Raw genomic sequence first — 13,156 nt, forward strand, 5'->3', positions numbered from 1 at the left:
ACACATTCAATCTCTAACGATGCGCAAAAATGCACAATAATTACTTAATAATCAGACACCAACCGTAAAAAGTGTAACAGCTATATTACACCTCCAAAATACTGGATTTCTGAGACAAGCCCCATCCCTTGCTTGGTTCTCACAGATATGATGCAATAAATAAATAAATAAATAAATAAATAAATAAATAAATAAATAAATAAATAAATAAATAAATAAACTAAAGAATAAATAAATCAACAAAAATATACTTGACTAAGACAATGTCCATTCCTTTCAAATGTGTTAACTCATGCATTCGCAATGCCTCGAACCACTCGGCAGACCTGTGGATGCAGAATATAAATGTGAACACCATCGTTTTACCGAGATAAAAAAAAAAGATCTAGTGTCTCTGTACAAACTGTGAGGCAATGATTACAAAGGCAATTAGTGAAAGGGGGCCTACAACTCCTTCCTCCACCGATTGCTTTTTATCAGTTCTCCATGAAACCTCCTCCTTCGGAATAACCTGCCGTTGGGCAAGTTAGCCAAACACTGCAGCAATGAGTTTATTAAGTGTACGTGTGTTGTGCTGTGGTCAGTTCCATATTTAACAATATCCGCTCCTCCTCACAGTATTGCAACGGGCATCACGCCATCACTGAACATGAAAACCAGCATTGGCCAATTTCTTTGTAGGTATGCTTGAGAGGAACAGATTCACCAGCTGAGTGCAAGAAACGACAATAGCTTGTCAAGTATCAAGTGCCAAAACGATGAAAGAGGGGCAACAGAGAGATGGCAAAGTAACAGTTAAATCAGTGAGACGTGCTGAAGAGCCATTTTAAAAGTAAACTTATGAAGAGACAATTACAGGCCATGATTTTGAAAACAAATGGCAAAAACAGCAGACATTAACTTAATATACAGTAGAACCTCGTTCATACATTTTGGGAAAAAAAACCAAAAAAAAGCACACTAACCAGGAAAACTTACGATCTGAAGTAACTAAAAACATTTGACAGACTCGACTATTGTTGACATCTGCGTAATGTGAAGCGTCGCGCAGATCGCAGCAGCACGAGATACCGACATGCATCGAGCTTGTGATGCTCCGGCAGACCAGGACGCATTTTGTTGTTTTCCTATTGCGTGGTGTTTTAACCCTTTCACGGTCGATTTTTTCACCATATGCGACCGCCCAGGGTTGATTTTTTTTTATTGCAGATTTAAGTTCTTCAAAGGGACCTATTTCGAAAAAATATTGCCGTAATTTTTCTAGGGTGACTATAAAGTGAGAAAAAAATATTTTGCATTGGTATATATGTACTGTTTATTCATGAATAACAACAATAAAAATAGGAAATGAACTTATAAGAATTAAAAAATCTATGCATTGTTACACACATAGTTTAAAGGCTTAGAAAAATGGGCACACGAGAATATTTCGCAAGTCTATAATGTTCCTCCTCTTATACTAATATTTACGTTCACAGCGTAATCGAACTGCAATCGAACTGCAGAAAACTGTGTGGTTGCGCACTCGTCAGAAAAGCAAAACACGTGACAAACTTCCACTAATCCTTCATCTTATCGCCAACCAGAGGCAATCAGTTTGCGCGTCTCTAATAAAAGATACGCATGTACGACGGCATCCTTCATATGTGCACCCCGTGAGGAAAAAAACGAGCAAGTAACAGGCGGTGACCCTTTGAGCAATTAGTAACGAGATAGCCATCAGTTTTGCGAGCGAAGGAAGCCCAAACTACCCATGGAACAAAACCTAAACTAACCGCCGCACGCCTGCATGCACGCCAATGCGCGAGCAGTAGTACCATGCAACAAAACAGAGAGAAAGAGCCGCGAGAAAAAAATTCCTTGTATTCCCGCATAGTGGCAGCACATGCCAGGCAAGAAAAAGTTAGGAAATTGGTGCACTTTTTAAATGTACAGACGGTGCCGTAAATATACAGCATCGACCATTTTGGACTTGCTCATGGCGCCGCATATTTACGTCACTGACCCTGAAAGGATTAAGAGGGCGATGAGAAACTGAAACTAAATCGAGCTGGTGGGCGACGCTGGATGCCGCCGAAGCGAAATATGATGCCCAAATCACGCCGCCTGCAGCAGGGAACAACGGTACATTTGGATTATCACCTACTAAAAGTGTGCAGTACGCTACCAATGGCACTACATGCCACGTGCTGTGAAACAGACAGGTGAAGATGCTTATGGCAACAGGTTTGGCGGTGATAGCTGTGAATGCAGCGTGCGACGACTTGGGCGGAGATTTGTTGTACCGAAATAAGAAACTGTGCGCACTGTCATTTTCATGTGAAACGGGCGGCTGTATACTGATCTCAACTGTGCACATGCCTCGCACTTTTTCTTGTTCGCAAGGGAGCTGGCGGCTGGAAAACGTATACGATCGCAGTCTGCAGCAGGGAACGGTGGCGTGCTTCAGTTATCGCCTATTAAAAGCGGGCGCCATGCTTTCGACGGCACCATGCGCTGTGAAACAGATTGGCGGTGAAAGCTGTAAATGCCGCGTGCAACGATCCCAGAGAAGATTTGCTGGTACCAAAATGAGAAACTGAGTGCGGCAGTGTTTTCAAGTGAGACGGAGCATTGTGGTGAAGCTGCCGCAGCAGGCAGCTACCGTATTTACCCGCGTATAACCCGCCCCTGCGTATAACCCGCACCCCTAACTTTGAACTCGGCGGAAAAAAAAAAAAAAAAACTCGCGTATAACCCGCACGTTTACCTGAAAAAAAAAAAATGAGCGCTAGAAAGATGCAACTCACACTCAGTGATAATTTCGTTTTCAGAACATTTATTCAAACGACCGCCACCACGTCACTGGTTATCCGATTCTTAATCGACGCCGCTCTCACTACTGCCATCCGAGGCTTCATCGCCACTCTCAAAGACGTAGTCGTCCTCGGAACCATCCAGACTATTACTGATCGCACATTTTTTAAAGCTTTTGCGCACCAAATCGGCCGGTATCGCTTTCCACGCATCCACGATCCACTGGCACAGCAATGGAATATCAGGCCTTCGCACGCGTCCCGTCGGTGTGAGGGCGTACATGCCGTCGGCCATCCACTGGGCATACAGCCGCTTCACGTGTGCCTTGAATGGCTTGTTCAGGCACACGTCGAGTGGCTGTAGCATGGACGTCATGCCGCCAGGTATTATGACGAGGTCGGTGCTGGTCTCGGCAAGGCGAGCCTTCACCGCATCAGTGCAGTGGCCTCTGAAGGAATCTAGTACGAGCATCGACCGGCGTGCCAGCAAGGCACCTGGTCTTCGCTCCCAGATTACTCGAAGCCAGTCACCGACTAGGCCACTGTTCATCCACGAATTTTCTTCCGCACGCACAACGATTCCTGGGGGCAGTGGAATGCTAGGTAGCGTCTTGCGTTTGAAAATGACATACGGGCGCAGTTTCGTGCCGTCAGCCAAAGCGCATAGCATGACTGTGCAGCGCAGCTTGGCATTTCCGCCGGTCAGCACGCTTACTGATTTGGAGCCCTTTTTTTCCATGGTCGTGTCCATCGGCATCTCAAAGTACACAGGTGTTTGATCAGCATTTCCCACCTGAGACAGCAAATAGCTGTGCTCCTTCCGAAGTGCGATCACATATCGTTGGAAGTTCAACAACTTTTCCTCGTAGGCTTCAGGAAGCCGCTGGCACATGGTTGTTCGCCGCCGCATAGAAAATCCATGTCTTCGCATGAAGCGCTGAAGCCATCCACGGCTTGCACGAAACTCACGTGGAATGTTCAATTCCCGGGCCAACTTCAGGGCTTCCATTTGCGCCATCTCAGTCGAAACAGCGTGGCCACGACTTCTCTGCTCCTCAATGAACTTCGCAAGCTGCGTCTCGAGGTGGGGGTACGCGCCAGTCTTCGGACCCCGAAACGCTCGCCTGTTCCGGTTCGTTGCTTCGAGACTCTCTTTTTTCTTCCTCCAGTCGCGAATGCACGACTCGTCGACGTCATGCTGTCTTGCAGCAGCTCTGTTGCCGATTTCTTCGGCAGCGGCTATAATCTTTAGCTTCTCTTTCGCTGTGAAACACTGCCGTCGAGTCGCACTCATGATGCCAAAATAAAGCAGGCAAACAGTGCAAACTGGGGTAAGTACACTAAACAGCGCCTAACGCGAGGCTCAACAATGCTGGCCTTTCGTTGGCCCTTCATCGGCTTGACAAGCGTCGATGACGATGGGGATGGCGGACTACACGGGGAGGCCGCCGCACATTGCGGTGAAGCCGACCCCCCCCCTCCCAAGGAAAAAATTCGCAGATAACCCGCACCCCCACTTTTTAAACGCGTTTTTTCACATTTTGGTGCGGGTTATACGCGAATAAATACGGTATATACTGTTCTCGATTGTGCAGGCCTCGCGCATTTTCCTGTTTACATGGGATCTAGTGGGCAGAAAACGTATCGTATGAACACAGTTTGGCGACGTACTGAACGTTGGTGTCGAAAAATATTGTTTTCTGGGAACGTATGAACCGGTAAAAATAATTCTAACTCTATTGGGTAATTTTCTGTGTTCTCGATTGCGAACATTGGCACCGGGCAAACAAACATAACGGGAATGTATCGACGAGATTCTACTGTATTTACTGTCAGCTTTAGCATGCATTGGGAAGCAATTGTTTTTGTTTCACGCTTCTTTAATTTCAAATACAGCGGACCATAGCCATGAAGAAAAGCTTGCAGATGAGCAATGCATCGAAGCACAAGATCATCTAATGTGATGATTTAATGCCCGTAAGATTTCCCTTAGTTTCCACAACACGTCTAATAAGTTGAAGCAGATGTTCTTTAATATCACTCTTGGAAGACCTTTCCTGATCAACATGGCCCAAGGCATATGCACAAAAAAGTTGAAAAAACCTTTAATTCTAAAAGGGCTGCCCTGTTACCGTACAGTGCAGTCCACTTATAACAATATCGAGAAAGACGAAAAATATGATCGTTATAACCGATGATCACTATACAGTCGCCGACCGTTTATTCGGACCTCACGGGGATTGCGGAAATGTCCGAATAAACAGGTGTCCGAAAAAGCAGATTAAGAAAAAAAAGATGAAATCCTTTATTTCCACGCACTTATTCGGGCTCGGCAGTAGGTGTGACGAAATCGTTAATGCGCCATTGCACGCTGTTCCGTTTACGCGCAATCAGATAAGCCTGAATCTCGGAGAGGCTCGTACGGCGGCTGAAAGCACAGTCACTACTTGTGCACGCTCCGCCTGCGACGGCAGCGTAGCACATGGTGCGTCATCTTCCGACTCGGAGTCATCGTCCGGCGGTGCAGCAGAAACCTGACGAATGATCTTGCCATCGTCAGGTTCTGTGCATGTCAGTACAGCAGTGTCAGCACCTGTGAAACTGTCAAATGAGACGGTGTAACCACTGAGCAGGTCTCGGCAGAACATTTTCCGCGTCAATAGGGTGCACATTGGAAGGCGACAAATCTTAGGCCTCCCGGCACCCGCTTGCCAGCATTCCCCAGCGCAATCTGCGTGGGCACTGTCGGCGCCATTAGACACTTGACGCGATGTTTCCGTCGCCGCGTTGGTTCACCGGAACCTCGACATAGCACACAAAGCAAACACCACCATGCCGACAGCAGTCGCACAAACGAAATACGTGGCCTACTAGCAGCTACGTGCGCGAAAAAACAAATCAGCTGCTGGATTGTCTCGACATGGCTTACTAAGCTGAAACCGGAACTGCTGTAGAGCCACTCTATCGAACCAGGCAGAAACGATGATGATGAGCGGGGATTTGCAGTAACGCCACTGCAGGGGGCGGCAAGGAGGCTCCGTTCAAAACAAAAATGGCGTTCAGCAAGTCGAACCATGCACCGGCCGGAGTCGGTGCATGGTGCTCTCGATCGAATAGGCTCAAGGAGTGTCCGAAAAATCAGACGAGAGGTTGCAAGGTGTCCGAACTTTCGGCAGTTGTTATACATTATGGTCTATGGGGAGAATGGCGGTGCCGCGAAGCTGACCGAATAATCGAGCACGTCCGAATTTTCGGAGTTCGGAAAATCAGTCGGCGACTGTATCTGGACAGCAGTAATTAAAAAAAATTTTTTAAATAGAAAACGCGGAATGTGCCTTTGCAGCTCCGAACTCGTATTCGCTACTTGCTCTAAAGAATAGATGATGTAGAAAATAGGCTGTGAAAAACAAACTTTATTTCTAGCGCCAATGAACGTGTCAAGGGTTAGGCGCGCCGAAATAGCCCAAAATCTGCACTTGCTTTTACGACAGCTTCAGCTTCACAACCGCGGTGTGCATGTATTCCAGCTGCTGCGCAAACACTGGCAACAATCCTTTAGCATGCATAAAATGAATTAACGAGTCGATCGACGACAGTGCACTTTGCATGGACATCGTGGTCGGGGTCAAGGAGCCACTGTCAATCTCGTTGTCACTGTCACTGCTGCCGTCGCCACTGTCGCACAACTTTGCTGTCTGTGGAGACAGCACACCTTCGGCGATCGCCTCATCGGTGACCTCATCGCAGAATGAGGCAGCATTGTCTGCAGTCAAAAACCCCTCCATCGACGCACCATCTGTGTCACCAGTAGGAACGAGCTCCCAGAGCTCGGTTATGTCAGCAGCTTCCACCGTGTTGGTCTCAGTGGGTTGGGGAAGTTCGTCCTGACGCACAAAGACCGCCTTCTTGAAGCAGTTGTATATGGTTGACTGCTTTACTTCATACCATGCACCATAAACAAAGCGCACAGCTTTCAAAAGGCTGATCTTCAGGTCAGGGGGCCCGTCGCCGCCGATACAGGACTTTAAAGTTGGCGATCACGCCGGCGTCCAACGGCTGCAGGCCTGCCGTAGTATTCGGAGGCAGAAACATCAATTCGACAGATGTTAGCTTCGGGTAAACGCTGTGTGTGCTACACTTGTCAAGTAGCAACACTACTTTTCTTCCTTGGCCTTCAATTATACTGTCGAAGTCGAGCAGCCATTCTTCGAACAGGTCGCAGGTCATCCACGCCTTCTTATTGCTGCAATAGCGGACCGGGATGTGCTGATTCTTAAAGCATGTTGGCTTCTTTGATCGCCCGATCATGAAAGGCTTGAGACGATGGCTCCCAACCATGCTAACGCACAGCAACACATTCACCCTAAGTTTCAAGTGCTTCCCGCTGGGGCATCTATCTTCTTTAAGAGTGTGAGTCTTCAACAGCAACATTTGTCAAAACAGCAGTTTTGTCGTAATTGTATATGTCCTTCTCCGCATAGCGCTCCAGCACGCTGGGCAGCTTTGTCTGTAGCCACTGCTGCTTTGCCTGTGTGTCCAAAGACGCCGCTTCCCCTACCACGGTTTTGTAGACGATTCCGTGCCGCTCTTTAAAGCGCTGAATCCAGCCTCCCCCAGGCTCAAAATTTGGGCGTCCCAGAAGAAAAGCGAAGTTTTTCGCTTTGGTGGCCAGTATTGGTCCACGAATAGGCACATTATGCGCACGAATTGTGATGAACCACTGGTAAAGCGCCTCTTCAACATCGGCGTTCAAAGGGTCTCTAACCCTTTTCTGCTGATCGGCATGGCTGCTGATAGCTCCTGCCTTCACAATCGCGGTGCTTCCGGTTTTCAAGATGGTTGATATCGTCGACTGGGCGAGCTCATACTTCTTCACGAGGGCGCTCACCTTGAAGCCGCGTCGAGAGTCCTGCAAACTATCCATCTTCGTGTCAAGTGACACAGCCTTGCGCTCTGTCGGCGCCATCTTCAAACTGGGTCACTGGGCTGTACCGTTGATTGCACGCTGCTTCGGTGGCATCAGCCTGCTATCGCTAGAGAAAGAGAGGGGGACGGGCGCCACAGCGCCCCTTTGCTTGTCGATTTTCTTTCTCTCTCTTTCGAGGTGACTGTGGCCGAGGCGCATGAAGCAGCTAGCGCCATCTTGTGGTGCGCTGCGCTGCGCGGTAATGGCGGCAGGTACGAACTTACGGAGGTAAACATCACCTCGTCTTGATATCGTTCGTTTCAGGGAACTGAGCAATGCAAATGTTACGATTATTTGGCATGAAAAACGCCGTCCAGACGGCAAAATTTTGATTGTTATATCCGATATGCGGTGAATAACCTATCGTTATAAATGTTTTTTTTTTTTCCCATAGACCTAATGCATAAAATGACACTCTCATGTCGACCCATCGTTATAACCGATATATCATTATATGTGGTATCATTATAAGTGGACTGTACTGCAACAAGAAAACCCATAGGCATCAATAAAGTAAGGCAGAAAGTAAAGCAACACATGCTTGGAAGGTGCGCCAAATCCCTCACCAGTGCTTTTGCAGGTAAACATGTCTGAGGCAAGCTCATAGCCCTTCTCACATGTACACTTGTGTGAATGCTTCAACTGAAAGCATTTCTGGCTGCATACGCCCCATTGGGAGCATGGCTTCTTGTCTGAAAACAAAAAGAAGAGATCAATGTTACATAACCATGCGACAAAGCTTTTAAAAAAAACATAGGTCATGGCTTGCATCTAGGGCCAGCTATTCTATGTGAACATACCTCTACTGAATACTGCAGCATATAAGTAGACTCCAGATGTACAGTAACATTCATCCTTCCCCCCCCCTCTATTCAGATTTGCAAGGAGGGGGGGGGGGCAGAGAAAACTTCCAAACACAAGTCATCACAATTTCATTTTCCGAGTTGAAGTTGCACAACTGTTGCTGCTTGCTACAAAACACTAGGTCTCGTTGGCTTTGTCATCACTCCCTATGATGACAGAAGTCTCACTGTCATCACTGTCGGTACTTTCTTGAAAGCTGGCATCATGAAAATGGAGCACTTTACAAATATTTCATCAATCATGTCAACTAGTATCTTGCACCCTACATTCTTTCCATAAGGTCCAAATGCCACGCTTGATACATTCGGTTGGAGTTTTCCAATGAGGTTGTTTTCTGGTTCAGAGGAGAATACTGCTTTTTAATTAAAGTGATGCCAAGCCTGTCGAGGTATTTTCGCTGTTAGACAAGCCTGACGCACTTCAATAACCCTGCACACCTTGCAGTTAGTTCTTGAAAACATGTCTGGTCTTTCAGCAAAATATAATTAATGTTGTAGAAATCCTTGTGCTACTAGTACCACCGGGCAAGTCAGATGAAATCTCACTAACATTGGTCGAATCCCTTTGTACCCAAGTGAGCAGTGAGCCCAAGTGCCCGCCACTGCTTTCTCTCATTTTCCCGCAATTGGTTAGCCACATTCAGCCACGACAGGCGATGTGGTTGCCTATACCTCCACCCTTTGACTGCCAAATTTTTTACCTTACTGCTACACAACCCTTAGTGTTTCTCTTTTATTTTTTCATGTGTTGGTTCAGTGGACATTTCATGCTACATAGAAGCTGCTTTTTCGTAGACATTTTCTATCATTCCAGTATTTGAAAACAGTTCATAAATTGCTTTGCCTGTCATAACCCAGGCAGACAGACATGTTACGCTGGTCATGGCCATGATGGCACTTCCAATACTGAATCCCTGCCATTTCCCCTCCCCCCCTCTTGTTGGCTCAGTGGACATTTCATGCTGCATAACCACTGCTTCTCCATTGTCAGTTTCTTTTGATTCATAATCAATCAAGTATTCATAAATCTCTTTCCCAGTCAAAGTGCAGATGCACATGTCACACTGGTCTGCCATGGCTGCCCTGCTGTGACAGAGCGACAGAGTACTGAAGTATTTGTTTGCTCCACTTGCAGTGAGAACTTCAACTTCAAATGTTTTTACATGCTTAGATGACCTCTTCATAGACGGCACAACAGATACGCAATGTTATTTTTGGCGCAAGTTGCTCCTGGAGAAGCAGGGAATGCGCAGAAAACACAAAACAAGTATATTCAGGAATGCTGGGGGCTGGGCAAATGTGGGTGCCCGAGTTATCTCGGGAGTGGCTGTCAAAGGGGTAATTGGTAATTCGGAAACCCCTCTTTACTTAGCACATCCTCTTTAAAGAATGTTCAACAATGTCAACTACAGCTAGCTGGCCTACCCAAACTGCTAGTTCCAAATGTAATACACGCTTTCCGAGCATACACATGGTTGTGATCCATTGTTTCTATGAATTTGAACCTGACCGCGGTTGTCAACCAGGTGTGCAGTAACCGTGGTGCATGAAGTGCCGAGACACGTTGCCATTGGCACACCCCATATCTTTACACTGTGAAACACAAACATCACCTTTCCTTGAACAAAGTAGTTGTATAATGTTGGTGCGTGTTATGAGCATTGTGTATTACTACGAACAATAGCCCACCTGTGCATGATCGGCCATTGATGGCGAGCTGCAGACCATCCCTACAGTAGCATGTCTTGCCATATGGTGTGGGCCGACAGAAGTCTTCACAGTCATTAGGGGTACACAGGCCTTCATCTGCAAAAGTATATATTTATATAAAAACTTTACACACACCTATAAGGTGTCAGTCTTAATACTTGATATATGAGGAGTCTTTCATGTGACTGGCAAAACAACCAACAGTAAAAATTTGTAAGAAATATGTCATGAGTGCAGTATAGATCTTGTTCTACTACAGCACGGAGAAGATAGAAAAGTATTTGATCTTTTCATAGTGAATATTTTGTAATGATGTTAACAATGTGGAGCAGTGCTTCTCTTTTGGGAATCCCTCTGAGGTCAGAAAACGTATCTGTAAGAGCTAAAAACCACACTCTTTTTGTTGATGCTTTTTACTTTTACACTTAGATCAGACGACCAAGTGGATTTTCACTTGTCAAATCAGTCAGCGCTTGTGAGTAAGCTCACACCTTCTTCGCACCTCCATCTGCGTCAACAGTTGTCGATTAAAGGGGTACTGAAACACTTTTCTAATCATAGAATGGCCTCACTATTAAAGCACGTCATCCCATGAATCGCTTGCCGAAAACATTTTGAGAATTTCTTCAACTATAAGCGGAGTTATCGCACCAATACTTTGCCTTCTCTCTCTTTTCGTCCCCACTAGCGCTCTGGAATCGACAAAGCAGAGAAGCCAAAAGGGCAAAGCCCCGGCCAAAAGTTGAGTATCGCAGCAGCAAAATGGCTCGTCGCAGCACCTCGCTGCCATCTCGGATGCCATGTAAAGCAGACGCAGCTACACGCAGTGCAAAGATAATGACTTTTCTGTCTTTTTTTGAAATCAGAGACATATATATATATTTCATTTATTTAACGCAAAATTAGCAATTATGCATTTTTGAGGATGTTCTTGCAGTCATAAAATAAGCCAATAGCATTGGTAGGCCGACTGCTTTCAATGACGACATTGCAGATGTGAGAGCAAGTGTTTGTTAACTGCTTTTTACAAGTGAGCGTAAAATCTCTGCTGCATGAATAATAATATTTGGCTCACATATTCACAGGAGCCTCGTTAACAGATTGGCAACTTTTTTTTTTCCACAATGCTCAAAAAGTGTTTAAGGGCCCCTTTAAATTGCAGCATTGCATTGTTCATTGCCACTGCACATACCGTATTTACACGATTGTAAGTCGACCCCTTTTTTAAAATTTGAAAGTCTGAAGTTGGGGGGTCGACTTACAATCGAAACCAAAACATGGCCCCGCCAAAAGAAAGCGATACCAACGAGAGCTACAACGTAGTTACAATTTTATGTTTGCTCTATGGCCCTACCCGTATCTTTTCGCTATCCCGCGTGTTTGTTCGCTTTTCGGAAGGGTTTTTCAACATTTTTGAGAGTCTTACAGTGCATGCAACATTCATGGGGGGGGGGGGGGGGGGGGTGTCGATAGTTGATGGAAGCGCCGCTGTTCCCATTTACGGCGGCACCCTCACAACGGCGGCGCTTGCAGGGAGTATCGGTAGTTCATGGAAGAGCAGACACCGCTCGCGGGTTTCTCTTTCTCTGTTTAAAAGAATGGCCTATCGGTTTGACCAACTTTTTGACGTGCTCCACTTGACTGCCGGCTACGTGCTACTTCTATGCTTCCCTAGTCGTCATGAATGCTGCATGCCCACAAATCTTTCGGCACTCGTTCACAGCAGCGTTCAAGAGGGCTGCCATCCTTAACACCGAAGAAACAAATCACTGCGCAGCGGGCCGCAATTTCGATGTTTCTAAACGGGTGGTGCGAGAGTGGCGACTGCAGCGAAGCGAAATTTTCCCCCTGTGGCGGCAAGTGAGAAATTTCCCACGTGCCGAAGTCTGGACGCTTTCCGGAGCTGTAGGCTAAGCTTGAGGCGTACGTTGCTGAAATGCGTGATCGGTCCCTGCCATTGAAGTGCGACGTGGTCATGAAACAAACCCGGACCTTCGCCTTAATTTTAAGGTTCTGCTCCGCCGTGAGTACAACGAGTGGCTGGCGGCAGAAGACTGCGAAATTACGCCAACCGGACCTGTCAAAAGAGCCTCCCTGACGGCTGCGTGTGGTTGGGTGCATTTGGCGTGGGCTGCTGTTCTGTAAGATGTCCTGGTGCGGTCGTTTGCCAAATTTGAAATTTCGCTGGACCACGACGCACTGTGGGACCGCAGTAACGATGACGATGGCAGCACTAGTAAAGACGAGTAGTCCAGTGACCACGTCAGCTACTAATAAATTTTCGTTATCGAATGTGCCCTCGGGTTTTTTTTTTTTCTTTTTTCGGTCAAGCAATATGGGGGGGTCGACTTACATTCGAGTCTACTTACAATCGTGTAAATACGGTAGATGTCTGAACACAGATGTGATCGAAGGTATGCTAGATGTTCTTCTTTATTTTGTCAACAAAAACGTTTAGTTACACTCATAATTATATATACTACCATCGTTTTGCTGTAATTACATCCATCCACTACCCTTCCCAGAGGAAGAATTTACAACGATGTATGGCACCAACCATACGTATTACCTGAAACCAGGAGGAAAAGCCCATAACATCACTTGCAGCAAAAGACAGAAGAGCAAGCGCATGTGCTCACCACAGAGGCCACCCTCATCTGAGCCATCCTTGCAATCTGGGACCTTGTCGCAAAGGCGAGTGACCTCTATGCAGCGAGTGTTGTTGTCACAGGTGTGACTGGGCTTGGGGCACTTGAGGTGGGACACAGATGCTGTAAAACAGGTGTATTCACACAAGGCATAAATACCAGCTTCTTAATTCA

At 46.5% G+C, this 13,156-nt stretch overlaps 1 protein-coding gene across 2 annotated transcripts in view; it reads right to left on the reverse strand.

Moving 5' to 3' along the window:
* The window catches only part of LRP1 (LDL receptor protein 1), a 223,339-nt gene that overhangs the window by 127,594 nt on the left and 82,589 nt on the right, over positions 1 to 13,156 (reverse strand). For both annotated transcript variants that reach the window (XM_075681667.1, XM_075681666.1), the window contains 3 exons: positions 12,974 to 13,105; positions 10,314 to 10,430; positions 8,328 to 8,453 (listed from right to left, as the gene is read on the reverse strand). In XM_075681667.1, the coding sequence (XP_075537782.1) occupies positions 8,328 to 8,453; positions 10,314 to 10,430; positions 12,974 to 13,105 (375 nt within the window). The remainder of the gene's footprint in view (positions 1 to 8,327; positions 8,454 to 10,313; positions 10,431 to 12,973; positions 13,106 to 13,156) is intronic.

Source organism: Dermacentor variabilis, chromosome 2, assembly GCF_050947875.1.
Source record: "Dermacentor variabilis isolate Ectoservices chromosome 2, ASM5094787v1, whole genome shotgun sequence".
Taxonomy (NCBI): Eukaryota; Metazoa; Arthropoda; class Arachnida; order Ixodida; family Ixodidae; genus Dermacentor; species Dermacentor variabilis.